Source organism: Stegodyphus dumicola, chromosome 12 (genome assembly GCF_044657685.1).
Source record: "Stegodyphus dumicola isolate Sdum_Otavi_A_Nest chromosome 12, ASM4465768v1".
Lineage (NCBI taxonomy): Eukaryota > Metazoa > Arthropoda > Arachnida > Araneae > Eresidae > Stegodyphus > Stegodyphus dumicola.
In genome coordinates this window covers 106,601,245-106,628,922 of record NC_140779.1, presented here as the reverse complement: position 1 = coordinate 106,628,922, position 27,678 = coordinate 106,601,245, and the positions used below count along the sequence as shown (strand labels likewise).

At 31.4% G+C, this 27,678-nt stretch overlaps 1 protein-coding gene across 2 annotated transcripts in view; it reads left to right on the top strand.

Annotated features, from left to right (window-relative positions):
• LOC118203947 (uncharacterized) overlaps positions 1 to 27,678 on the top strand; it is a 94,685-nt gene that overhangs the window by 20,649 nt on the left and 46,358 nt on the right. For both annotated transcript variants that reach the window (XM_035376262.2, XM_035376270.2), the window contains exons 5-9: positions 839 to 921; positions 7,000 to 7,084; positions 12,730 to 12,881; positions 17,984 to 18,080; positions 18,274 to 18,352. In XM_035376262.2, coding sequence (XP_035232153.2) covers positions 839 to 921; positions 7,000 to 7,084; positions 12,730 to 12,881; positions 17,984 to 18,080; positions 18,274 to 18,352 — 496 coding nt within the window. The remainder of the gene's footprint in view (positions 1 to 838; positions 922 to 6,999; positions 7,085 to 12,729; positions 12,882 to 17,983; positions 18,081 to 18,273; positions 18,353 to 27,678) is intronic.

Here is a 27,678-nt window from a genome sequence, read left to right as displayed (position 1 = left end):
TAAAAAAATGGAATTCATTAAAGTAGCTTTTATTTATGTATTATCTTAAATTATAACAAATTATAACATTACATTTTTGATTTGCATTTTGCTGGATTTTTTTAAAGTGACTACAACTTTGCAAATATGTCTTCTTTTTTTTAAAAAAAAAAAAAAATTGTTTTTAGGTATTTTTAGTTTAAAGAGGCTCTGTCCATGAAGGAATATTGTTTCTGTTTTGCAATTTTGCGTTGGTTCACTATAAATGTCGGTTTCACTTTTCAAACTGTTGCCACCAAATGTTAGAGTCTTGCATTATATTTGAAGAAATTAAATAATGAAAAATCTGCATAAATGTATGTATTATTTCTCGCATTGTGATAAAACAATGGTACTTAGAGCCATCGAATTTTGAATGACGTAATCCTACTGCGAATATGGGCATGTGGAAGCCCAAATTTGAAATTTGGAATTTGTTTTATTATCGATTTCATATTTTGTAAAACTTTAACGAATTTTTGATTAGCGAACTCAAAGATTTCAAAGCTAACAACGTTGTAAAAAAAAAAGTTTTTTATCTCCAGCGTACAAGACCATGTATCGGAAATTCTAAAGGTATGCTCAATTTAAAATTATTTTGTGATATTGCTCTTGAACTGAATTTTATGGTTTAAGTGCAAAGAGCATGATATTTAATAAATAAAGGTAACCCACAAAACGTTAAAAAAGTCTCTTTGGACGTAATTGAAAATCTGAAACCTTTCAGATTTTTATTATTTTTATGTTTTTTTTTAATTTTTTATATTAATTTATGTATTTATTTTTGGGTTAAAAACAATATGGAATTATATTTTTCTAGACTGTCTGGAGAAGAACTTTATGAAGATAGAAAAGCATGTTATGAGAGGTATCGAACCCTAGTTCAGAACGATTTTTTAGGTGGTAAGTGTTGAGATATGCTTTAATATTTTTCTGAGTGTTTAAAATATATGGTAATCTATCTTGTTATTTGCCTGCATTTTTAATTGCATTCAAACCTTTCAGCAGTGCAATCCTACTGGGGATGTTGAGGTAATATACTGAGCCAAAAGTTAAAACAATCAATAATCTAATTCTAGTGCTAAAAAACTGATAAGATAATGTTAAAAAATCAGGAAGATGTTAATTTATTTCATGCATAATAAACATTAGTATCAGTGCAAGTAAAATAAACTGGAAATCATTCTATAGTTATTATAGTAGTTCTGTTGGGGTGATGCCTTATCATTAAAACACAGATTACACCCACTGTTCAAAGCATAAGGTTTTATTTCCTGGTTCACAGAAGAAAAGATAAACGGGATGAGTATGTACAGATGAATTGAGTATGTTTAGGAATCAAAACATTGGTTCCAGTATGGCCAGGTAAATGATACAGCTGACCACCTACGTGGGATCACTTTAGATAAGTCCAGGTCCGATTGCCTATGCGCAACCAGTAAACGCCTTGTAGTTCCTCTGCGAGCGTTCCACTAGACCTCTTCTGTCGGGCTTCTCAAACCAAGTGCAAGTGTTTACCTAGAGGTTTTCTACTGTAGATTTATATAACGCCATCTGGTGCATCGTTGAGGCACGATTCCCACTGTTCTGTAGTATTTAGTTGAAAAACTGACTAACATTACGTCGCCATCAAAAGTGCTCTGGAGATTTATCACTCTAAAGAAGACCAGAGTTCCAGGAGCATCATCATCTTCTCTGACTGCAGATCAGCATTGCAAGCGATCCAGAAGGGCAAATGTCAACTCGGTCATCAGATCATTGAGCTCACAAACAAAATCATTGCTGCCCAAAGATCCTGCATCTTACTATGGATACCGGCTCATGTAAATATTTTTGGTAGTGAGAAGGCTGATGAGCTTGCAAAGGCATCCCGTGATTCTCCTCAGCCATCCAACTGCCTAACCCTCGCTGATGCCAGTGCAGTTGGCAGCCGAAGACTAATCGGTAAGTTAAGGGAAACTCCATCCCGGAATTGAACTGTGACAGAGCCATATCAACTATCATAACCAGATTTAGGACAAATCACTTAAAAGGGAAGACAGCTTCGAAGCTATATAATTGCACTTTGTCATAGACACGACATCATCATCATCATTTATAAATTAAAATAAAAATATGGCATATAGCATGTAGGAACTTAAAAATAAATTCAGTTTAAAAAAAACTACAAAAGGAAAACATCAGACGGTTCTGGATATTCATTCCGAACTTAAAGCCAAAATTTGCACAGTTAAAATTATTTTAAAACAAATTTCAGTTTTCCTTCAGATGATAACTGAATTAGATTTTTACTTAAATGAAGTGGTAAATTTTGTGTTTTTCACATACTGAAGGGAATTTAGGATCCATTCAGAGGATCCCTTCCTTAATGTCTGTTTTTTTTTTTTTTTTAATTAAACTTACTTGATTCCTTCTTCCAGAATTTGAAATTTAGACTTAATCCAAATATAATTCACACATTTTTTATGATTTATTTTTAAAATTTGTGTTTTTAAATATTTTGCAAAAATTTTTGTGTTATAACCTGGTTATTTCTCAGCATTAGAGTTTTTTATTCAAAATTTTTCTAAGATATACATGAATTTACATATTAGAGCATTTTGAAATTTAGCATCTTGTTTTTGAGTGATTATAATGCCAAATGTGGTTTACGCACTTTGTTAAAATTATTTGAAAGTATGAATAATGATTATTTTTCTGCTCGTCTGCAATGGAAAAAAGAAAAGAAAAATAGGTTGCTATAACTAAAAAAAAATGTGCCAAGATAAATTTTTGAATTTCTCATGTAAATTTTAATATTTAGGTATAACTTGAGTTATAACATCGAAATATGGAAAAAAAAAATTGTCACGTTATTTCAGAAAAAATCCAATTTTGTGTCAAAAACCTATGTTAGAATGATGCTATATATAAATCTAATACAGTCAAAAGTCTTTTATCCGGACTCGTCGGGACTACGGTGATTCCGGATTATCGGTTTTTCCGTATTATAGATCATCAGTTTAAATCTGGTAAGATGGCATGCAGAAATTATAAAATTAAAAATATGAACCCGTAATTTATGAAATAAAGAGCAATTATGATCTAAAGGGTATAAAAATTTACAAAAAAAAAAAAAAAAAATATATCTATTTGTTTACTTTATTAAACATTTCTTTCAATGCGCGCATGCGTAAAGCATACATTACGCATAGTTAAAATTAGAAAATTGCAACCAGAAAACTTGATGTGTATTCGTGATATTTATAATGATGAGGAATTTGATTTAAATTATATCAGAGTACATCAAGATGAAATACTACATTTAGTAAGGAATTATAAGCTGAATAAAATAAAAACATCTGCCCTGAAGATAAGGATAGTGCTGACAGATCAACTTTCAGTTTATTGCGTGCTGCCCCCCCCCCCCCCGCAGAGCAGCATGAAATTGATAAACATATTTCGGAATGATTAGAGAATCAAAGGATGTGCCTTTATCCATTTTTTTGCAGCAATTCCACTTTTTGTTTGATGCACATCGAAACATGCTTTCGCTTTGTAGATCCTTTGGTAGCTGCAGAATCGGAATTCTTTTTGACATAATCAAAAGTTCAAGCTTACTTTTATAAAATTGCTCTAACAGTCTGCAAAAAACAGCAAAAAAAAAAAAAAAAACAGCCGGATCCAATTAGAAGATTAAGGAACAACACAATCTGCAAAATTAACTGAAATAGATAATTAAATAATTTTAGATTAGCTTATACTGTCCGTTATACATTAAATGCACATGCGTAAACGTATTAGGTGCATGCGTAGACGTAAAGGTGTAATGCGCATGCGTTAACGCATTATGCGTTGACACATGCACAGAAAGTTTGTAGCTTTGAGGTCCGGATTATAGATCATTCCGAACTATGGACGTCCGGATTAAAGACTTTTGACTGTATATATCCTAAGTCGCACTTTTGAGACTGAAAAAGGCAATCTGAATTTCGTCAATTGGCTCAGTAGAACGGGAGATATAGACCTGTCTCTCTCTCTCTTTTTTTTTTTTTTTTTTCCCCGCAGTGTATATATGTGCATAACTCTAAAGCAGTGGTTTTCAAACTTTTTTGCTTTATGCACCCCTTTCACTATTGATAGAAAACCATTCCCCCCTCCTTTTCCAAACTCAAAAAATTTATATACATGTAATATTTTGGCAGTCGGGCACATGATAAGTTTGGCAGAAATGATGACACAGAAGTTAATTGTTTTGATTCTACATCTTTATTTAATTGAAAGGCATATATCACTCTTTACTAAATAAAGTAATTTCAATGCATCATAGTATTCTAACAAAGAAAGGCAGAAGAGCAGCAACACGGACCTTAGCAGCAAACGAAGAAAGCGGTCTCTCTGACACAAAATGGGGCGAGTTTTCTATTTATAGAAACGGTTACGTAATCGGAAGTACTGGTCTAGGGGGAGGATCCTGAAATTGCAGAAAGTTAATTAAAGGTTGCTTGTTTGTATAGAGCAAAGCCATCGTGTTTTTTTATATTTTACATACGTGTATTTCAATTTAGATTTTTTTTTATATATTTGCATGTAAAATTAAGAGGATTTGCAAATTATGTCTATTTTTACAAAAAATATTAAACCAAAGGTACTAATTATGCCGCCGAAGAATTATGGAACTATTCGGAGTTGAATGTATAAGAATACACATGTGTGTCTGCGGAGCTGTGATTCTGGAGGGGTTTAAGCACACAATGAGTTTTCAGCATTTTGTGTGCTTGTACTTCTTCACAGCATTCGCCATATTTTTCCCAAGAGTCAGGTAAATTTTATAAGGCTACGGGTAAAATAAGTAGCCAAGAGCATATGGATAATGGAATGAGATTGAGAATCATTGGTAGATTGGAGGCAGGCCAATCGCAAGTGCAGATGACTACAAAACTTAATGCAATGCTTAGGGTTGTCTGCAATTTGTGAAAGCAGTTTCAGAACACTGAATCTGTACTGAGAAGACCTGGACAAGATTGACTAAGATTCACAAAAATGAATGGTATTATTTGACATTTTTATTGCAGTGTCACAAGACTGCTGCAGCTCTTACGTGTGCTGTATGCTGCCACTGGAATCCAAGTTTCATGGTATACAGTTGCCTGAAGCCTTCATGAGATAGGGCTGTATGCCAGAAGACCTGCTGCTGAGTCCTGCTCAGTGGAGCATGCAAGAAAATGCATTTAGCATGGTGCATACAACATGCACCTTGGATCACACATCATGTAGCACTGTGCTTTTTACAGATGAGTTGAGATTCAGCCTAGAAACTCATTCTTGGCATACCTGTATCTTGAAAGAGTTTGGAACACAATAGCATCTCTTCCTTATCAGGGAAAAGGATCATTATGGTGGTGTAGATGTTAGTGGTTTGGGCAGATATTATGTTGGGCTACTGCACACCCTTGCATGTGTTTGACAAAGGCTCCCTGAATGCTATGAGGTATAGAGTGGAGATCCTGAGCCTTATATTCGACTTTTTAGAGACTGACCAGGGTTCCTATTAATGGACGACAATGCTTGTGTACTTGATGCTCAGCTGGTCGACAATTACTTGGAAAGGGAGGATATTTGTTGCATAGACTGGCCAGCCTGATCTGCTGTCCTTAACCCTATAGAGCATATCTGATACACTTTTAGAAGGGCAATTTCATCTTGGTGTAATCCTCTTGAAAAACATCCCAGAGTTGAAAATTACCTTGCTGCAGGAGTGGGATCACTTGCTACAGGGGCTTCTCATCTGTCTCCTTTTCAGTATTCCATCATGCTGCACAACCTATCTGGCTATAAGAAGGGATATATAGGCCCATATTAGACTCATTTTCAGTTTGATATCACAATGTAGTTTGAACATCACTGCACTATGAACTTTACTAATAATCATGTGTACAGAAAGTGACTTTTGAAGGACACATATCTTTCTATGTTATAAATGTACTCGTATATTCAGACCATATTTCATTAAAATCTATTTAATAGTTTTTCAGAAATTTGATATAATATGGAATTCTCTGTATTTTGCATGAGTATATGTTTTTATAAATTGAAAACAAAAATGTAGATAAATAGCAAAACTTGAATAATAGTAATTTTTTATATTCATAAACAAAAACTAAGTACTTAGCAACTAATTAAAAGGTAGATGGCATTCCCGCTGAAAGTGTAAAATTCCCTACTTATAGAGCAAGGCAGTCAACCTTTTCATACCTACCACCCACTTTACAGGCACTAAAATTTCTATACTAATCCGTTCATAGTAACTTAATATAGCATAGTTTAAGTGGAGGTTTAGTAAAAAATATATAGTTAAATTTATGCATTTATTTATACTATAATTTATAATATATAACTTTTAATAGACAGAAAATTCATCAAACAAATACAGCCATATAAACATATGGAAACAGGAGAGCACAATACAAAAGCAAATGGTCAAGTAGAGAACTAAACTTTAAAGGGTGTGTATATATTCTATACATCCATACATGTTTTGATCTTCTTTGATCATTATCAGACAAAAACCTCCACCACCCACCCTGAAAGCTTAAATCGCCAACTAGTGGGCAATAGGGAGCAGGTTGACTATCTCTGCTCTAGAGCTTTAATCATAGAATTAAAAATTTATTATTATTAGTGTAACTTCATCTTGAAGAGAAATCAATCAGTAAATTATACATCCAAGTACACCTTTTTCTTTACATATATTTTGAGAAAAAGAAAAATTTATAGTTTATCCTTTTGAGAAAAGTTATTACTTTAATATTCTGCAGTCAAATGTACTAAAAGAAGCTAATGAATAAATTAGCACAACAGACAGAAATGTTCAAAGCTGAAATATTTTACCATGAATTTTTAGTGTAAAAGTATTACATGAATACAGAGTTGTGTAATAGATAATAACTTTTGTTTAATATGCTTTTATCATATAATGAAATGTGATTTCTTTTTATGTAGTTAATGAAGATAAGTTTCTTCATCAAATATTTGTTGAAGAAAGATATGGCATTTTTAAACCAGGACTTGAAGAAGAGAAAAAAAAGTAAGGGAATTTATTTTTAATGGCATGAAGAAAACTTTCAAGTATTGTTTTGAAATTTATACGAAGTCTATGCCAATGTAGTTTCTCCTCTGTTATCAGGACCAGATCCAGAAGTGTATTTAGTATGTATGCACATGTGTATGTATCAGGGTTCGTACATTCCTTAAAAGTCCTTAATTTTTTCAAAAATGATTTTTGGTCCTTAAAAGTCCTTAATTTTATTAAAATTAAGGACTTTAATTAAAATGAATAAACGGTCCTTAATTTTGCTCATTTGACATTTCTTATCATTTCTAATGATTGCCATTCTCGGTGTGAATGGCGATTTCTGATGGATATGGAATTAAAATTACACAGCTCTTAACCAATCTGTTGGCAGATTTGTGTTGCAAACGATATAAAAAAAAAAAAAAAAAAAAAAAACCGATTAGCTACTTGAACGAAAGTATCGGTGTCTGATTGGCTATTCACCCAATCTTTCGAAACAGGCGTTATCCATAAGTTTAGGCAGATTGTGACGAAAGCATGAAACTGGAAGTTCTTTAAGAGGCGAAAGTGATAATGAAGGTGCTCGAGAAAAAAAAGGGGGGGGATTCTGAAAATATTTGCCAAAATTAAAGCAGTCCCAACCTGGAAGGCCACAACCCTTCCGACGCCAATAGGAACGAGATGCCTGGAAAGTGCATTTTCGATAAACTGTGGCCTCATCAAGCTGACTACAAAGACTTGATATTGATAGATGACAATCCTTATAAAGCTAAATGTGGTCTTTGTCTGAAACAAATTGAAATTTCTAGAATGGGAGAGTCAGCGCTGAAAATTCACATGAAAATTAAGTTTCGTTTTATCATTTCAATTTTTTTTTACACGGTTTTGCTTAGCTTAATTTCTGTGTTTGTTTCAATTAAGCCATAAATTAATTTTTTATCACCTTCTACGGAGTTTATTCTCTTTTGCACATACTATATGTATGGGATATCGGGATTATGAGTTTATTTCTGCAGATGGTCTGTTATCGATTTCGCGGGAAATCTGTTGGCTCAATTTCGATTTTAGGTCGCCAAGGGCAAATTCGGTAACGCTAGCCGAGAAAAAGTGAAGTTCGGAAATATGTTTTGAAGCTTCAATAGACAATTAAGTATTTTGTTTAATAATATGCTGTTAATAGTAATGCATTATGTTTGCTAATGGCGATACAATTATTAGTTGAAAACAACTAATTAAAAATTTTTTAATATTTTTAAAGCTGAAAACAACTAATTGAAACTAATTTTCCTGAATTAACTAGACGCAAAATTAACTTTCATGAATTATTAAAGTTATTGGGTAGAAGTTTAACTGAAAATATACATTCTGTATTATATATATTTAAACAAATTTATATATATATATATATATATATATATATATATTTATACAGTACAAAGTCCGAGGTCAGGACTTCGGCGATCCCAGATTTGAGATTTTTCCGGATATTAGATCATTTTAAATCTACTAAGATGGCACGTAGAAATTATAAAATTGAAAATATGAAATCGTGATTTATAAAATAATGAAGCATTTATGATTTAAAGGGTATCAAAATTTACAAAAGAAAAGAGCTTAATATTTATATGTTTACTTTATTAAACATTTCTTTCAATGTGAGTTGTTTGATTTGTTTTCTCTGCTAATACTTTAGACTAATACTATAGACATATAATTTCTTGTTCAGTTATTAAGTTCCATTGTTCAAGTCCTGTAATTGCTGTGTCGAGAATTCCGAATAACTTGTCAATCAAAATTTTTTCTCGTTCAGTAACCTCTCTGTTACTTACTTCACTATCGGTAGCCGTATTTTCTGGATTTAGAACCATACTACAGATTTTGCCCTCCGTTAATTGATTGATGATTTTGGCATTGTCATCGCAATGAAAAACTTCTGTTTAACTTCCCTAAATTCTGCCGCCTGGTGAGGCCATGCGAGCTCTGGCGCTGGTTCTGGCTTTATGTGAATAATAAATCGGTTATTCTTAATTCAATTAGCACTAAATATAATCGTTTGTCCTATGAGTATCATTAACAAAATCTGTTTTTAGCATAAGGAAAGAAATTTCTGTTCAATCTCCCCTTGTCAACATTTTAGCGCATTGAACTTAAATCTGTAATCGGATAATACTCTCTTATTTGGCGTCGCTGTATGATTCATCACTCAAGTTGTAATCCGTTGATAAACATGCGGTGATGAAAGCAAAATACAATAAATAATGATTCGCGATTTCGGCATCAAGGATATAAAATATTAGTTGGTGTAAAATTAACAAATGTTTCGGTTTGAGATTATGCCAAGCAGATACGCAGCTATGGATTCAAGTTACTAATCACACAAATTTATGCTAAAATAATTATTTCTTCAATAATGAGATATTTTATTTAGCGCCAAACTGAGATTAAGAATCGGGATTTCCGACATGTTTTTTTATGATGAGGGAAAAAATCTAATGCGTATGCGTAAAGCATATCCCTTCCCTCCAAAAAAAGCCCTAAAAAATTGGTTGGTGGTGGCTTTGAGGTCTGGATTTTAGATCATTCCAGATATTGGATGTCCGGATCTCGGACTTTGTACTGTATATGTATATATAGTAAAAAATGTATATTTTCAGTATACCTTTCTTCTTATATATATATATATATATATATATATATATATATATATACATACATTATATACATATATATGCGATACTTAATTTTACTAATGCCTTGCATGTAATGCCCCTTTTAGGTGCAAAACATCTCTCCCTTCTCAACTGCAGAGTTTCTTCTAACAGTATCATGAATTTTGTCAAGTTAGAACCGTCTACTTCAGGAAAAGATGTAACTGCTAATTCAACATCAATAAGTGTAGAAAATAATAAAATCAATTCTTTTCTTTTCAAATCTGAAGTTACAGATGCAGAAATATTGTAGGCTTTTAAGTGCATCAAAAGCCACTATTCTTTTAAATCGTGCGATGATATTGGGCCGTTAATGACTAAAATGTTCCCGGATAGTTCCATTGCAAAACAGTTTTCATGTGGTGAAAAGAAATGTGCTTATATCTGTTATTTTGGTCTTGGCCCTTATTTTAAAACTTTGTTACTAAAGCATTGTAAAAATGCTGCATTTTTTACATTACTATTTGATGAGACTCTTAATCTGACAAATCAAAAGAAGCAACTAGATATTCATGTGAGGTACTGGCATCACGAAAATAAGGTCAGAACTCAATACCTTACTTCTGCATTTATAGGGCATGCAACAAGTGAAATTATTTTATCCAAATATTATGAATATGTTTAAAAACTAGACTTGTCATAACTCTTACAAATATCGATGGATGGTCCTGCAGTAAACTGGAAATTTTATGATTTATTGCAACAGGACTTGACAAAGGAATATAACATTCAATGCTTGACATTAGGGGCATGCGGTTTACACATTCTTAACAATGCTTTCAAGCATGGGATGTCATCCACTGGTTGGGACATTCCATCATTCTTATCATCCTTATATTGGATTTTTAAAGATTCTCCTGCAAAGACGTGAAGATTTTTTAAGTATATTTGGCTTAAAAAAGCTACCTGTGAAGTTCTGCTTTTACCGATGTTTGCAAAATGTCCCAGCAGTTGAAAGAGCCATTGAAATATGGGATGACTTGCTACTGTACATTAAAAAAGTTGAAATGGGGAAGTTTAAAAAAAAAATTCATCGAAATCCTTCTAAAATGTTTTGGAGACAACTAAAGATAAAACATTTCTTATAAAATTTAATTTTTTTTTTCTCTCTGTCGAAAATATTATTGCCTTTCCTTGAATATTATCAAAGTGATAAACCACTTATTCCCTTTTTTGCTGAAGATATCTTAAGACTTGTAAATGATTGCCTTCAGCACTTTAAAATTTTGAAACTAGAATATTCAAAAATAACTAAAGCAAAAAATCTTTATAAATTTAATTTTAATGATCCAAATTGTTATAATGATAAAAGTATTTATTTGGGATTCATTGCTGAGCAGTTAATGAATGATAAATGCCGCAAGAAGGACATTTCACAAGCTGAAAGTTTTGCATTGAAACAAGAAGGTCAACAATGTGTCTTAACAATGGTACAACACTTAATGTCTAAATGTCCAATAAATTATTCTCTTATTCGAAATGCATCTTGTATAGACCCGCTATTGATGGTTAAAAGTCCAGAAAAAGCCCAGAACAAAATGAAAAATGCGGAATAAACGTGTTTTACAAGATGATTGTGATGAAATTCTGCTGCAGTTTGGAGAGTTTCTAGACAAAGCAGTTAAGACAAATTTACATGAATTTTCTACTTTTGATCCTCAAAATCTTTCTCTTGACACATTTCTCACTTCTTATTTTCATGATTTTCACTATTCAAAAGTATGGAAAATAGTGAAAATGATTATCTTGTCACATGGATAGGCCTCTGTGGAAAGAGTCTTCTCTGTAAATAAAGCAATTGAAATTGAAAATTTAAGTGACTCATCATACATTTTTCAACTCACAGTATTTGATTACATAAAATTTTCTGGAGGTGTTCTTAATATCGAAGTTAATAACGAAATGAGATCAGCAGCAGCTTCTGCAAGGTCTAAATATATGCAGTATTTAGAAGAACAAAAATCTTTTAACTAAATCTGAAAATTCAAAGAGGAAAAGAAATATTATTGAGGAAGAAATTGATTATGTGAAGCAGAAGAAAAAATTTCTTCAAAGGGACATTAATGATATTAATGAAGAAGTAGATGCTTTAGCAGATGAAGCTGAGACCAGCAGGAACATTGATTTGTTTATCAAAGCAAATGAACTTAGAAGAATAGTTAAAGAAAAGGAAATAGACATAAATAAATTAGATGTTAAAATAGCTGAAAAGATTTCAGATTTAAAAAAAAGCACAAATGTTTTGTATCTTTTATTGTACAGTTTATTATTCTAGTATATTTCAAAAAACCAAGGAAATAAATTGTATGTTTACAAATCAGTTATTTTAATCTGCAAAATATTCTTACATTGTGATTATAATAGTAGTTGACTGTGTTTAAATAAATATCAAATAAGTTAAATAATAATAATTAAATCTCTAAAATAGTGACTGTTATTAGTGTAAAATACACTTGTACATGTTTTTCAAGAAATTATGTTCCTAATTTAATGTTATCTACTTAATAACTTGTAGGGAGTTAGTTTAATTTTAAAAATTGTTTTATGGTAAGTATTAAATTGAATTTAATAATACACACTTCTGTTAGTTTCTTAAAGTGAAATTACAAGCATGAAGTCGGTTGTATGGATAATTGCTTTATTCTATTCGTTTTTTTGTTTGCTGATAGGCCCTTAATTTTTTCTTTGATGGTCCTTAAAAGTCCTTAATTTTCATGTAAGGAAATGTGTACGAACCCTGTGTATGTGAATATATTTGTGTGTGTACACAGAGGTACAAGTGTATGTACATGTATGCATGTATACATGAACACATCCATCCATCCATCCATACATGAATGCATACATGTATTTCTGGACATGGTCCCGATAACAGAACAGTATGCCAATTTAAGCTTACCATTAATTTCCCTTTCAAATGCCTGATAATTATTTTATTTTGATCTTTAGGTTTCTTGACAAAAAAGCAGCCATTGGTTATGTGTATGAAGATAGTACTGATTCTCCTCCGCATCCAAATAATGCTCAAAAATTGGATGCAGACGATGATGATGATGAAAATGATGAGGAAAAAGAGGAGGATTTTAGTGATATTGATCTAGGTAATTTGAAAGTGAATCTAAGATATCTAGTGACCTTTTTTAATTGTATAATATAGAAATTTAGTATATATATATATATATACTAAATTTCTATATATAAATATATATATATATATATATATATAATTATAATTATATATATATATATATATATATATAATTTCTAAATTAATTGACTTTCTGCAGTAATTAGATATCCATTCCTCTTTAAAATGCCTTAACCTAACATATATGGTGGCTCACAAAAATGATGGGACACTTTGAATTTTTTTATTCTTTAATGAACAGTAAAACAAAGAGAAAGGCTTTTATTTTGATTATATATAAATTGAATATTTTTTATAGTAAATACATTTCCGAAAAAATGAAAATTAAATTCGCAAATCAATATAATTTGTTTAATGAGGAAAAATAATCGGACACTTCTAGTAACAGCCAGAAATGAAAGAAACTTACATTGTTTTTCCTTCATAATATCTTTTGGGGATTACCTTTATGCTTTAACACTTCATTTAATCTTTTGAGTATTGACTTCACAAGTTTTTTCGTTAAAACTGACTTCACAAGTTCGTTTCTTTCTTTTCTTTAATTTATGCCACTCTTCTTGAATTGCTACTTTCAGTTGCTGCTGTGAAGATATGCTCTGTTTTAGAATTTTTGATTCTAGTTCCTGCCAAATATGTTCAATAGGATTAAGATCTGGCAATTGGGGTGGTGCCTTAATTACTTCTGGACACTTATATAACAGCCAGAGTCTAACATTGTGTGTAGTTTGCTTTAGATCAGTGATCGCCAAACCATCAATTGCTAGCTACTAGTAGCTCGCGGGGATATATTCAGTAGCTCACGAGGACATTTTCGATAGATCGGATTAACGCTTCGGTTGGCTAATCTTGATTCCTCCACTGAGCTGACACTGATACAGAGGGCACGCATGACAATGCGCACAACTATGACTCCCGCGCAACTACTATTGTCAACCTCATCTCATAGTTGATTGCATATGCATGAGATTGTGTGCATTATGTTTTTCGTGTGTATATGAGACATTTGCTAATTTGGATAGATTGATTTACGCATTGGTACTGAGCCAGGTCTGTTCTAATGATGGTGTATTCAGCAAAAAACTTATCACTTTTATTCAGAATGGAGAACTGGTTACTTTTTTTACTTGGGCAAAGGATAAATGTGTGTGTTTACTGTGCTATGCAAGTGTATTAGTAGGGAAGAATGGGAATGTCGAACGTCACTTCAAAATCGTTCACATAGGGATTGAAAAGGACTTCCCACTGAATTCTGCTCTAAAAAAAAAAAAGAAAAAGAAAAGGAAAGGTAAGGCAGCTAAAATCTAAACTTAATGCTCAACAATAAACTTTTTTGAAATCATTAAACAAGAATAAAGGAGCAACTAAGGCATCATTCCGAGTTTCAAATATTATTGCACAGAATGAGAAACTATAGGAAGATGGTGAAATAACCAAAACTGCATTTTTAGAAGCTGCAGATGTATTATTTAATAGTTTCAAAAATAAAACTGGAATAATGTCTGCTCTTAAATCTCTACAGCTTAATCGCTACATCTCTACATGCAAATACAATAATAAGAATGTTATGTGTTCTGATGTTACTCACAACTTTTTCTAATGTTTTTCAAGAATGATTTTTTATCATTTTGAAATAAGAGAGGAGCTGGTAAAGATTATACTGTTAATAGGAAGCACTATGGGACAGGACATATTTTTAGCTGTTAAAGATCTTACCAACTCTCAAAATATTCCTATAAATAAGTTGGTAGGCTTAGCAACTGATGAAGCTCATGTGATGGTATGCAGAGAGAAGGGATTCATAACCTTGTGTCGTAAAGACAACAGCTTTCTGAAATTTCTGTCTTACCATTGAGTAATACACCAGAAGTCACTGTGTGGAAAGTTTTTAAGTATGATGTAATGAAAACAGTCATAAAATATTAAACAAAGTTAGAGTACATGTAATTCAGAAATGTTTGTTCAGAGCACTGACTGATGAACTAGATTGCCAGTATGGTGATATAGTGCCTTATATGGAAGTTTGTTGGTTGAGTGGAGGCAAAGTTTTACAGCATTTTCAAGAGTTGCTGTCTGCTTTAGATGAATTATGAAAGAACAAGCAAATACTTTTGTGAACTAGAAGATCTGGCTTGGCTACAGAATTTTACTTTCCTTGCAGACATCGACGAACTTGCCTCGAGGGATAAAGATATTGGCAGAACAATTTCAGATTTTGCTTCATTCTCCAAAAAGCTGGAAGTGTGGGATAAAAATATCATTCAAGGTGAAGCCTTTTGGAAGCAAACCCTTGAAAAATCTTGAAAAGAGGTTTGCTATTTTAAGGAGGTTTCAACGCCTCCTTAAAATAGCAAAAAATACATTCAAATTACTTTGTATTTGAGAAGTTTACAAATGCCTCCAAGATTTGAAAATAATTTCAGTTTTATTTTACAGTTTATCAAATTCCCTTTTATAGCGATTGTTATGTTGAGGAGTTCTGTACTTGTGTCATTAAGCATTTTGATTTTCAAGAATTAATGCTGTAGTGGGGTTGGAACTGACTGATTTTTAAAATGATTTATCTGTAAAATCTCTTTCTTCAAGCTCTGAAAATGTTTGGCCTATTGTTCCTAAAGAAAAATACCCAATTTTGGTCCAGGTTTGTTTCAAAGTGAAGGCAATGTTCAGCTCTATATATCTGTGTGTAATTTCTTTTTCCAGTATGAAATTTATTAAAATTAATAAAGAAACTGACTCTCTGATTAACTCTTGGACAACTATATTCAAATGGCAGCCATTACCTACTTTCCCAGCATTAAAAAACGTGTTGATGGTAAAAAAAAAAGTTCCATCCCTGTCATTAAAGTTAATAAGTCTGATAAAATATCTTATTACATTTGTTGCTTATTACTAACTTACACTTCAATTTCTTTCTTATGTACAACTCAGTTTCTTTTTGTTTAAAATATAGTTTAATTAAAATTGATTTCATGTTTACTAGAAATGTAAGTTTATAGGCAATAAACAAATGTAACTTTATTTATTTATTTATTTATTTTTTTATGTATTTGGTAGTTCTTTTGGTTGGTAGCTCACAGTAGGATTTAAAAAGGGTGTCATAGTTCGGAAGCTTCGTATGTTTGGCGACCACTGCTTTAGATCATTGTCCTGGTAGAATTTAAAATTATTTTGTATATCAAGTTTTTGTGCTGATGATGGGAATTGCACTTCAAGACTTACACTGATTCATAACACCATCTATAAATTCTATATTACCAATACTAGAATGTGCCATAGATCCCCATACCATAACTCCTCCTTGCCGTGTTTAACGCTTGGTACTAAGTTTTGCTCCTGAAATTCCTCTTTGGGTTTTCTCCACACCGGCACTCATCTGTCTGAACCGAAGATGTTAAATTTGCTTTCATCAGCAAACACCACATTTTCCCCAGTAGTTTGGTGTCTTTTGTTTCATCGATTTTGTGAAAACGAGTCAAGTTTTGGTTTTTGTTTACTGACATAAAATTTTCATCTTGCTATTCGCCCATGATACCATGATATCCTGCAGATTGCATTACGTTTTTTACAGTTTCTGCATTTACACATATTCTATATAATTCACGAAGTTTCGTAACAAATTTAGGAGCACTCAATCTTGGATTCTTTTTGATAAGAATAAAGCGTTTCATTCCATGAGATACTTAGATGGTCTTCCAGGTCTTTTTTTGTTTTGAATATGGTTCTGTTTCTTAAAATGCTTATTAATATCAAAAACTGTAGAATTACTTAAGTTAAATTGGCAATTTTTCTAATAGGTTTCCCTTTCTTTTGATGCAAATTAATAACTAATCTGTGGGTTTTCGTTTCATGGCCAAGCCATTGCAAGAAAACGTTGAAATAACGAATAAGAAAATTCGAATTATAAAAGCAAACAACTTTTAGATTTTTTTCCTAGCATCTTTATCTAAACTAATTCCATAAAATTTCATTTTTTATTTATTGTAGACGATTTTAATTAGAAATTATGAAAATGTCTGATTAATTTGGTGGTATCTTTTTTCCCCCATTTCAGATCTCATTTTTTCAAATTTATTTAGTACAAAGAGAGAGCTAAGAAAATATGTATTCAAAGGGAAAATATTTTTTATTATTTTATTGCTAAGCTTTCCTCCTATTACTTAAAAAATTAAAAAAGATATAGTGGCTGATCATTTTTGTGAGATATTGTATTATTTTTTATAAATGAGTAAAGCTATTGTAGTGTAACCTTTTCCATAGAGATTAGAAAATCATGTTTTAAAAATAATAATATATATTTATAAATACAACCACAAATAATCATAAAATAATTGTGAAAATCAATAAAAAAATTATTTTTAAAGCTGTTATAATATAATTAAAAAATGTAAAAGACGGAAGAATTTTGAGAGGGTTTTTTTTTTTTTTTTTTTCATTTTTTGTTACCAAGTAAAAATTCATTCTACCTGTTGTCCATAAGATACTGAATTTGATTTCACTTCCTGCATTTCTTCTAAATTTCTTTCTATATATAAATGTAAACAGTATAGAAATACTATCCATGCAAATAATTTACATTTTAGTCTTTCTTTCTGCAGTAGTCAATCAAGTTGATCCTATAAATCAATGGTCTCAACTCGCGGCTCGTGAATCACATGCAATTTCTGAAGTAATTTTATGTGGCCGTTGAATATATTTCCCATAAATTTGTTAATATTATTATTATATGATTTATTATAATAAGAATTTAAAGAAGAATGTAAGAAGTTAAGGATTTTGAGTCCAGATTCATGTTATTTTCATTACAATTAAAAATGAATGTGAGTAATGCCCTAGAAAATCTACAAATGAAGGTGATTTATTTACATTGCCATATAAATCTTATTAAAGGTTTGAAGATATGGTTTTGATTAAACTTTTTCCATTCTTGTCAAAAGATAAATACCCTCAATATTGCAAAATATATTATTAAATGGTTATTCATTAAATGGTTTAGTATATAAAATTTTTGTTCTAATTTTACCTAGTTGATCATTTTTGACGTTTTTTTATTTTCAGATGTGACTGTCGATGTGAATGTGTTAACCCCATCACAGTGCGCTGAAATGAATGCACAGTCCATCAAATATGGGATGGTAGATGATGATTTTATAACGTAAGAGATCTTATCCACTGTATTAGAAGTTCTGGTTTCCTCTTTTCCATAACTGTGCCAAATGCATCACTGTGGCACCCTCCCTGGCCTATAAATTTCTATATATTTCCATTGCTGTTCATTAGGTAATGAAAAAATGTATTATTATTGTTCCAAATTTTCAAATTTTAATCCTGAAGGGACATTCCAACAGATACCTGCTTCATGATAAAGAAGAAGCTGAACAGTTAAAACTTGCAAGAGAAATTGAAGAAGAAAAAGCAATGTATTCGGTAAGTGAATGATTATCATTATTTTAAAAGCTGGGAGACTTATAAATGCTATTTACATTTAATTTTATGTAGTAATGAAATCTCAAAGTATGTTTTTATGACTTAAGTTTATAAGTTTGTGATAAAAATTTTGTAGGTTTGTCTGCGGATCATTAAATCATGTTTCAATGTATCAGTTTATAGTATAATTCTAATAATTATATGATGAAACATATATATTGTTACGTTTTTCCTATTCTTCTTTACGTTATGTTACGAGGTTCATGTAGATTTGGAGTGAATAACGACAACACTTTATGAAGTATCGAAACACACTTTATTTGCCAGTATTGTCAGGACAGCTCTGAAACGCATTTTACCGTCATCGAAGATCTACTATAAACACGCTGACACGATCAGTGACACAGCAGCCTTCAGGTTATCAGGCTATCACGGTAGAGACAGCTTCCTGCAAGTCTCTGCTTTCCGGAGTACAGCTCCCGACTCTGCTTGGTCGTTCTCGTAACTCCACGTTCTCTCGAGACTCTCCACGCTACAATTCGCGATGCACCCGACGACACACGAGCACAGCTCCTGACTCTTCGGTTCAGTCTTTCCCGGAGCTCAACACGCTCTCTCAACGATGCACTAACCGCGATACACTAACAGACTCCTTCGGTGGACTCGACGACCCGCTCGGCACTTGCTGCCCGGCTGTCAACTCGATCGACTCCGCAGAGATTGACTCGCTAGACGAGGCACACACACTCTCGATGAGAGACACACTTACTGACTGCAGACCAGCAGGGTTTATATAGCTTTCGGCTTGTGTTCGGGAACATTCTGTACTAAGCCGGTAAGAATTCATTCCAGAAGGTTCTCCAACTGTCCATGGTATGTCGCCAAATGGGCGATTTCTCGCCAAATGTGGCAACCATGCCTTCCCTTGTCATTTTATGGCAAACCTAAAGCTGCTTTGCTGAAAACCATCTTACCGCGCCTGCACATTTTGTAACAATATTAATGCAACCACCTTGGTTGCTTAACTGAAGGATTGTTATGAATGTTGCCTGAAGAAGAGTTATGTGCATAGTTGCCACAGTTTGGCACATTCTGAAAAATTTATGACTTCTAAGGTGGCTGTGGTAATATATAAGTACCATAATTTCTATGGATTTGTTTGTGGGTCACAAGTTTATGTTACGGTATATCAGTTTATATAATTCTTTTACGGGATTTTTTTTAATTCTATATAATGCTAATTTAAAACAACTTGTTTAAAATTATATTCTGTTTTTAGAAAAATAGAAATATTGTTAAAATATTTTTTTTGTAAGAAAATCTCTATAATTCATACTTACATTTTCAAATTTGGGATAAGGTTGAACTATTGATTACAGAAGAACGTAAATCAAAAGAAAGTATTTGACTGTTAATTTGTTTTCTTAGTCGATAAAAACGTGATGATTATAATAGAATAATTTTATTTTGTACATTTAATTTATTTGATCATGAGATAGTAAGAATTAAGAAATATGTGTTAATTTAATTATTAAAATCTGATAGAATACAGCCTTAAATTTGTGCTGAATTTAGAGAAATACAAATATTTTGAGAGAGGTATATCAGATTCTAATTCAGAAGTCAAACAACAAAAATCAGCATTATATATTCAAATTTTCACAGGACTAGTTTTGATGGTTTTACCGAACCACCATCATCAGCTGCAAAAACGCAAATGAACGAGATAGGATATAATGATCAGATAAGAAAGCCTGGACAGAAAATAAGCTAGTGGTGCCATCTGTTGATGAAACCAGAACTAAAACATAATTTCTTTAAAAGCTGAAGGCAAAGATGGATTGGAATTAGGATCGTTAACTAAAACAGAAAGATTTTTTTGAATGTGAAATGTCTCTAGAAAATCCAGTTCTCTAATGGAAGATGTTTTTTGAATAATTTTGGCAGCAGAAAAATCGAAAGTGTGATTTTCGGACTAACAATGTTGGGCAACAGAAGACTTATGTGTTTCCTTTTTTCTAACATATTCCTCATATTCCTTGATGCAAAATTTTAAGGCTCTCTTAATTTGGCCAATGTAAATTAAACCACACTGGCAAGGAATCCTATAAACATCCCAGGAATTCATATCTGGAATGGGGTCTTTGAGTATGGAACTCGGAATTTTATTGATGGGAGAATAAACGACCCGAAAGTTAAATTTCTGCAAAATATGTGCAACTTTAAAGCTAATTGATGGAAAGAAGGGAATGACAACACAATTTTTATAATCTTCTAAAACAAGAGTTTGCCTTGTAGTGTGTTGAGGTGAGAATTTTTTAACTGCTTGATTAATAATGTTGGGTGAAAAGCCCCTGTCAACAGCTATTGCTTTTAAATAATTTAGTTCTTCATCAAGGGATAGTTTGGAAGAGCAAACTTGAAGAGCATGAAAAACATAGGAATAAAATGAAACTAACTTTTGTTTAGTCGGATGACATGATTTAAAGTGTGGTGGAAGGCAAACCGATGAAAGTTTACGGTAAACGGTAGTACTGAAGTTGGATGTGTTACGTGTGACCAGAATGTTGGGAAATGGAAGAAAATTGTAAGTCTCAAGTTCAAAAGTGAACTTAATAGCAGGATCAATAGAATTCATTGTTGAAAGAACTTTATTTAAATCATCTTTATTACCCTCAAACAGGGTAAAAGTATCGTCTACGTAGCGGAACCATACTGGGAAGTTTAAAGTTTCAAACAATTTTGATTCATAATAATGCATGTAGATATCAGCCAGGATGGCACTGAGGGGGCTTACCATGGCTAATCCCTCAGTTTGCTTGTAATATTTATTTTGGAAAACAAAATGTGTTTGTTTGAAACAGAGTGAGAGAAATTAGCTCATCAATTTTGATGCAATAGAAATGAAATTCGCGAAGTCTGGTTTCTAGACATCTTAATGCACCCTCCACTGGAACATTGGTGAATAATGATTTTACATCAAAAGAAACCATAAGTAAATTTCTGGGAGAAATGTTTTTAACCTTTTTTTACAAACTCTATTGAATTTTTTATGGTGTAAATGTTATTGTCTAATAGAGTTGAAAATCTAGAAACTAAATATTTAGCTAATGGATATGAGGCAGTACCTAAATTTGATACAATAGGGCAGAGCATATAATCTGGCACAATTCGCAACAGATGGGATAAGCGAATGTTTTAAGTTGCTTGAAATCATTTGTGAAGATTTGATCGCAGTTTTTATTTTTGACAGGTCCGAAGTTGAAGGATCTTTAGGGATTGGATTATATGTTCCTTCGTGTAAGAGTTTAGTGACACCATCGATGTAAGTGTTCTTATCCATGACGACTATTCGGCCACCTTTGTCGGCCTTTGAAATGACAATACCCGGGTTAGAAGGAATTTTGCGCATTGTAGCTCTTTCCCTCGCAGTTAGATTTGGTTTCAAAGGTTTATTATTGAATTTCACATTATGAGCGATAAGATGCCTAATCATTTCTTTCTGTGAATCTGAAACTTTACTGAACATGAAAGCTTTTTCGATAGGAGCCAAAATCTTTGGAATCGAGGGTTTACAGGTTTTTGAGAAGTTAAAATTATATTTTAGACTTCTCTCTTGTTCTGCTAAACTAACGTTGATGAAACCAGAACTAAAACATAATTTCTTTAAAGGCCGAAGGCAAAGATGGATTGGAATTAGGATCGTTAACTAGAACAGAAAGATTTTTTTGAATGTGAAATGCCTCTAGAAAATCCAGTTCTCCAATGAAAAATGTTTTTTGAATAATTTTGGCAGCAGAAAAATTGAAAGTGTGATTTTCGGACCAACGATGTTGGGCAACAGAAGGCTTCAGTGTTTCCTTTTTTTCTAACATATCCCTCATGTTCCTTGATGCGAAATTTTAAGGCTCTCTTAGTTTGGCCAATCTTAGTGTATCAGATTCTCATGAAATTCGTATTCTCTAAAATTAACGCCTTCCTAAGATGAATTTTATATAATTTGAAATGTTTCAGCTAGCATTGTGATACAGTAGTGACTATTTGTGTTAATATGTAATGAAATGTTTTGAATACTGAATGGGTTTTACTCCAGATAGCGGTGTATAAAGTTAAGGTGTAGCACATGATTATAGTAAAAAGTGAAGCTTTGCCATATTATCAGACAGTGAGTCCAAACAAGAATTTTGTTTCGTATATTTGTAAGAAAACTACTTCCAAAACTAATAAAAATGGAGGCTCTCTCTCTTTTTTAGTCCAAAGGGATTTGAATCCCGAAGGACTATTAGTTTCGTTTTGGCATTTTGCGTCGGACTCATAAATGTCGGTTCACTTTTCAAACTGTTGCCACAAAATGTTAGAGTCCTGCGTTATATTTGAAGAAATTAAATAATGAAAAATCTGCATAAATGTATGTATATTTCTCGTATTGTGATAAAACAACGGTACATAGAGTCATCGAATTTTGAATAACGTAATCCTCCAACGAATATGAGCATGTGGAAGACCAAATTTGAAATTTGAAATTTGTTTTATGATCGATTTCCTATTTTTTAAAACTTTGACGAATTTTTGATTAACAAACTCAAGGATTTCAAAGCGAGCAATGGCAACGTTGTGCAGAAAAAACATTTTTATCTCCAGCGCGTGAGTCTCTGTATCGGAAATTCTAAAGATATGCTCGTTTTAAAACTATTTTGCGATATTGCTGTTGCACTGGATCTTATGGTTTAAGTGCGAGGAACATGATATTTAATAAAGAAAGGTAATACACAAAATGTTAAAAAACGCCCCTTTGGACATAATTTAAAATCTGAAACATTTCAGATTTTTTTTTTTTTTTTTTTTTTTTTTTTTTAAGTTTAAATTTGATACCAAAATGATGAACTGACACTAAAACATTTTTAGAAATGTTACATGTTCAAGCAATGTTGCAATTACAAAGGTAAAGTAAAACTTACTCCATAAAGATTATCACACATTAATTAAAAATAAATTTTATGCATTCTGAAATTAAGTATGAAAGGAAGGGAATTTTTCAGCTCTTGATTGATAAGCCTGATTTTTAATTAAAAAAAATTAAGATACATTTTTATCATATTTCTGCATATTAATTATTATGAATTTGTGTTATTTTATTGTTTTGTGGTTTATCCTAAATGATAGTACTCTTTGTAATATGTTTAGACAGACTTGAAATGAATGACAGAGAAGGAACGCCAGAATTGAAATGATGTTTTAATGCTTAAAACTGTTTTTTTTGTCTTTTGTTACTGCTAACTAGTGATGTCTCTGTTACTGTCTACTAAAATTCCAGTTCAAATGCAATCAATTTGATCGTTAAAGATGTGCATAATGAAACCATTTGAATTTATTTTTCTGATAATATTATTTTTTACATTTTATTTGAAACTAGCAATATATCTATTCATCACACAAGGAAAACGAGGAAATTATTTCTGTAAAATACTAGAAAACTTCACAGAACTGTGAAAAGATAGAGGAGAATGCCCCCTGTAAAGGAAAAAAAAAAAAGTACTTAGCATTCATTGAAGTATGTGTTTATTTTTGAGATGGATGGTTAAGCATCAGCTAGATTAAAAATTTAAACTGAAACGTGCTGATGAAAATTCATATACGTAATGTTAATATTATAAAATAAAATTAAAGTATTGGTATTATTTTTAAAATGAATCATTGTTCTTAGAAAGTGTTTTTGAATGCTACATAGCATCATAACTTCTACACCAGTAAGGCAAAGAATAGCATGCTAAATTTCATAGTCAATTACAGCAGTGTTACTCTTGTGGTGAGCTCATCCATAGATGATCTTTCAATGTGACCATTTTTTAGAACATAGATTTACAGTAGTATTGAATAGCATCTTTATAACATGATCCTTTCTACATAAAGAATCATCTTCTGGAAACTGTGATTTGTCATCTTTGATAGAATTCATTATAATTTTTAATGTAAATTCATATTGCTTTTGCTTCTGAGTTTACTGGTATGTAGTTAAACCAAAAATACATCTTGTGTGTAATGTGATTCGTAATAGAACAATTTGAGTGATGAAGATAATGTCTGTTGTACTGACATAAACTGTTTATATTATTAATTTGCAGTAGAAATAGGATGAGTCTGAAAGCTATAATCTTTCTAATGTTTATTTGTTTTTTTTTTCTATGATTCATGGCATTGCTGAGCTTCATGTGAAATAGGAAGGATGAAAACATTTAATCTATGCTTGTTCCTTCATAACTGCAAAATGTTAAATATGTTTTCTTCAAATTGTTTGACAAAATGAGATTTATTAAATTGAGGTTTCTAAAAAATGGAAAGGGGATAAGCATCGTAACAGGAATGTTAAAAAAAGTGATTATAACCATTAGTAAAAACTGAAATATGAACACTTAGAATTTTAGAAGTGTAAGAATCCACATGAATAAAAGACTCTTCAACACATGCAGCTGTTTACCAGTATTGCTTTCTAAAGGCATTATGGAAGTCCTACCTTTATAGTCAGTGTAAGTATCTCTGCACAGATAACAGCTGAGCCTGTCAACCAAACTATTCAGTACTGTTCTCTTCAACTAAAATGAATTGGTAAACTTCAAATACAGCAGAAAAATTAATAAAGTGTGAATATTTTGTTTGCAAAATGTTTTGGGCAGGACAGATTGATAGAATGTTCTTAAACTTTCAGCTGAAGAAGACTACTAAAAATTTAACAGCTAACAAGAACTGTGAACTTTGTTCTCATGTAAAGCTAACGATTTTATTTAGCTTAAAAACCTATGTTCTTATTGTATAATTATTCCAATGCAAATAATGCTGACTGTTAATATAGTGTGTTGTTGATTGTGAAATAAGCTTGGTGAATGACGACATATGATATGCATGTGTGGTAGTGGATGAACGATAAAATGTGGAAAATATATTTTATGGATATCTGTTAGTAACACTCTAATGTGCAAAGGTATAGCATTTGCTCTTAAATGAAACATTAAACAAATTTAGAGGTCTGTTTAATATATCTGCAAAAGAAATTCAGAAATACTGAACAAGGCTAGTTGCTTATTAATGCAACCACCTTGGTGCAATCTGGCAATTTGAAAAAAGGATGAAGATAAGATGAAAAATAATGAAGACTCCTAGTCATTATTCAATTCCAAAATACTTATTACATATAGATTTTACATTCCAATAAGATATTTATCCCAGAAATCAATCAATAAATCTACTAAAGAGCTGGTTTTTATTTCCTTTGTTCTGGTGAAAATTTTGTGGCAATCACTTTAACAACAGATTAAGATTTTGAGGTGAAATACTTTATTTCTGCCGAAATTTTACAACTGTTTTCCATTGCTGGCAAAATCCATAAGTGCAAATTTTAAAAATGAGTTTAGGGTAAAAGATATATCACGATTTATCTATAAAAATTGCTGGTACTTAGAATAGAATAAAAGGAATAGATACAAAAAAGGTCACATTGCTTGATTGAAAAATTGTTGTGAGTATGATTGGCTGAAAAATTGTTATGCCTGTGGTTGACAGAGTTTGGCACATTCTGAAAGTTTGGCGACTTCTATTAAGCTGGTTACATCAATATGTAAGCATCGAAACAAGTTTATGAAAATGAAGCTATCTTTAAAGTGCATTTATGAATGCTTTAAAGATTTTTGGGATGGACAGAACTCCACTGAAGACGTTTGATGTGGTAAATATACACCATTATTAGAAAATTAAAAAAGATGTTAGCCAGAAAGAATATGTGCAAGGATTTTCAGAAAAATTTACTGTAATACAACTCATTGTGTATATCCAAAGTAAGCCAATGTATCTTGAAACATTTTATGGCTGTATATAGTATATTGTTGTAACCATAGGTCATTCACTGCACTAATATGATCTTGTTCTAGCCCTATTCCAGCACCTAAAACAAGCCTTTAAAAAAAAAAAAATTTTTTTTTTTGGAAAGCCATGCAATGAGGCTTCTCCATACAATACTAAAAGTAGAACTTTATTGTCATGTCTTGTATTGTAGTTCTGTATGTTATTAAATGCATTGGAATTCAGTTTTGCAGTTGTAATTTTTAACATTAATTTTATCTCATTATTAACATAACATGATCTAAAACAAACAGCCATTTTTTAATCAAAATAACATGCAGCCAAATTTCCAGTCACCACTGAAAAATTTAATCAAACAAATAAGATTTTTTTCCCTTTAATTGAATACTTTAATGTAAAATTTTTTTTGTTCATTTGTTAAATTTATTTCATTTTTTTTTTATGTTCTTTCATTTGAAAAGAAATAATTTAGAATTTTTATCTAGTTTTTACTTTCAAAATTGAACAAAATTTTGAAAACATTTTGCATTGTAAGTTTAAATGAATATGCACAAAAATGAAATTATTTATTAATTGAAATTAAGATTAGTAACTGCTTGCAGAGAATTTCTTATATTGCTTCAAAATGCAACTTTCATTTATTAAATTACCTTATCAAATGTGTGTATTGAATCCCCTCTGATTTTAATTGTGCCAAATTTGACTTATGCATTGCGAATAAAATAGGTTAAATGTCTTTCGCATTCTCTCCCTTGCTTTATATGTAAACCTTTTCCTTATTTTAAGCACCTCTTTCCTTATTTTATGCATCTTATGTATATACTTTAAATATGACATTTGTGTGTGCAAATTTTTTTTTCTTGTTTGATATTTCTTCGTTGACTAATCAGCACTCTTGGTTATCATGCAGTGAACAATCAGTACTTTCAGGAAAGAGGTTGAATAATTTCATTAGTGGTTTGTATATTATACTATAAATGCTAATGCAGGTAACTGATTCATGAAAGAATAAAAAATTATTACGGCAAAAATTAATTTTTTGATTTTTCAGAATAATTCTCTTCATGCTCTTTCTTCTTAATTACTTACTTCTTATTACTTGTTCTTTCAATGGAAATTTCAAAAAATAAATCACATTTTTTGAAATGAAGAATTTAGTAAGCTTAATTGTAAGTTATGTAAGTAAAGATAGCATTTGTTCCACTGAATTATTGAAAGTGAATTGTTCAATCTCTGAAAACATTTAGTAACTCCTATTTCACATTAAAAAAAGGAATTATATTTGATAGTTATATATATATTATGTTTCTACATGCTTATGGGGAAGAAAATTTTCATGTATTTAAATAATTATATTTAAATTTCTTGCCCTTTTTTATTTGATATTAACTGTACTTGAATCTTAATGAGTTATTTGAACTCACCAGTGGCTGCATAGCATAAAGCTACCGAACAGTACTAGTTCATCATGGGTT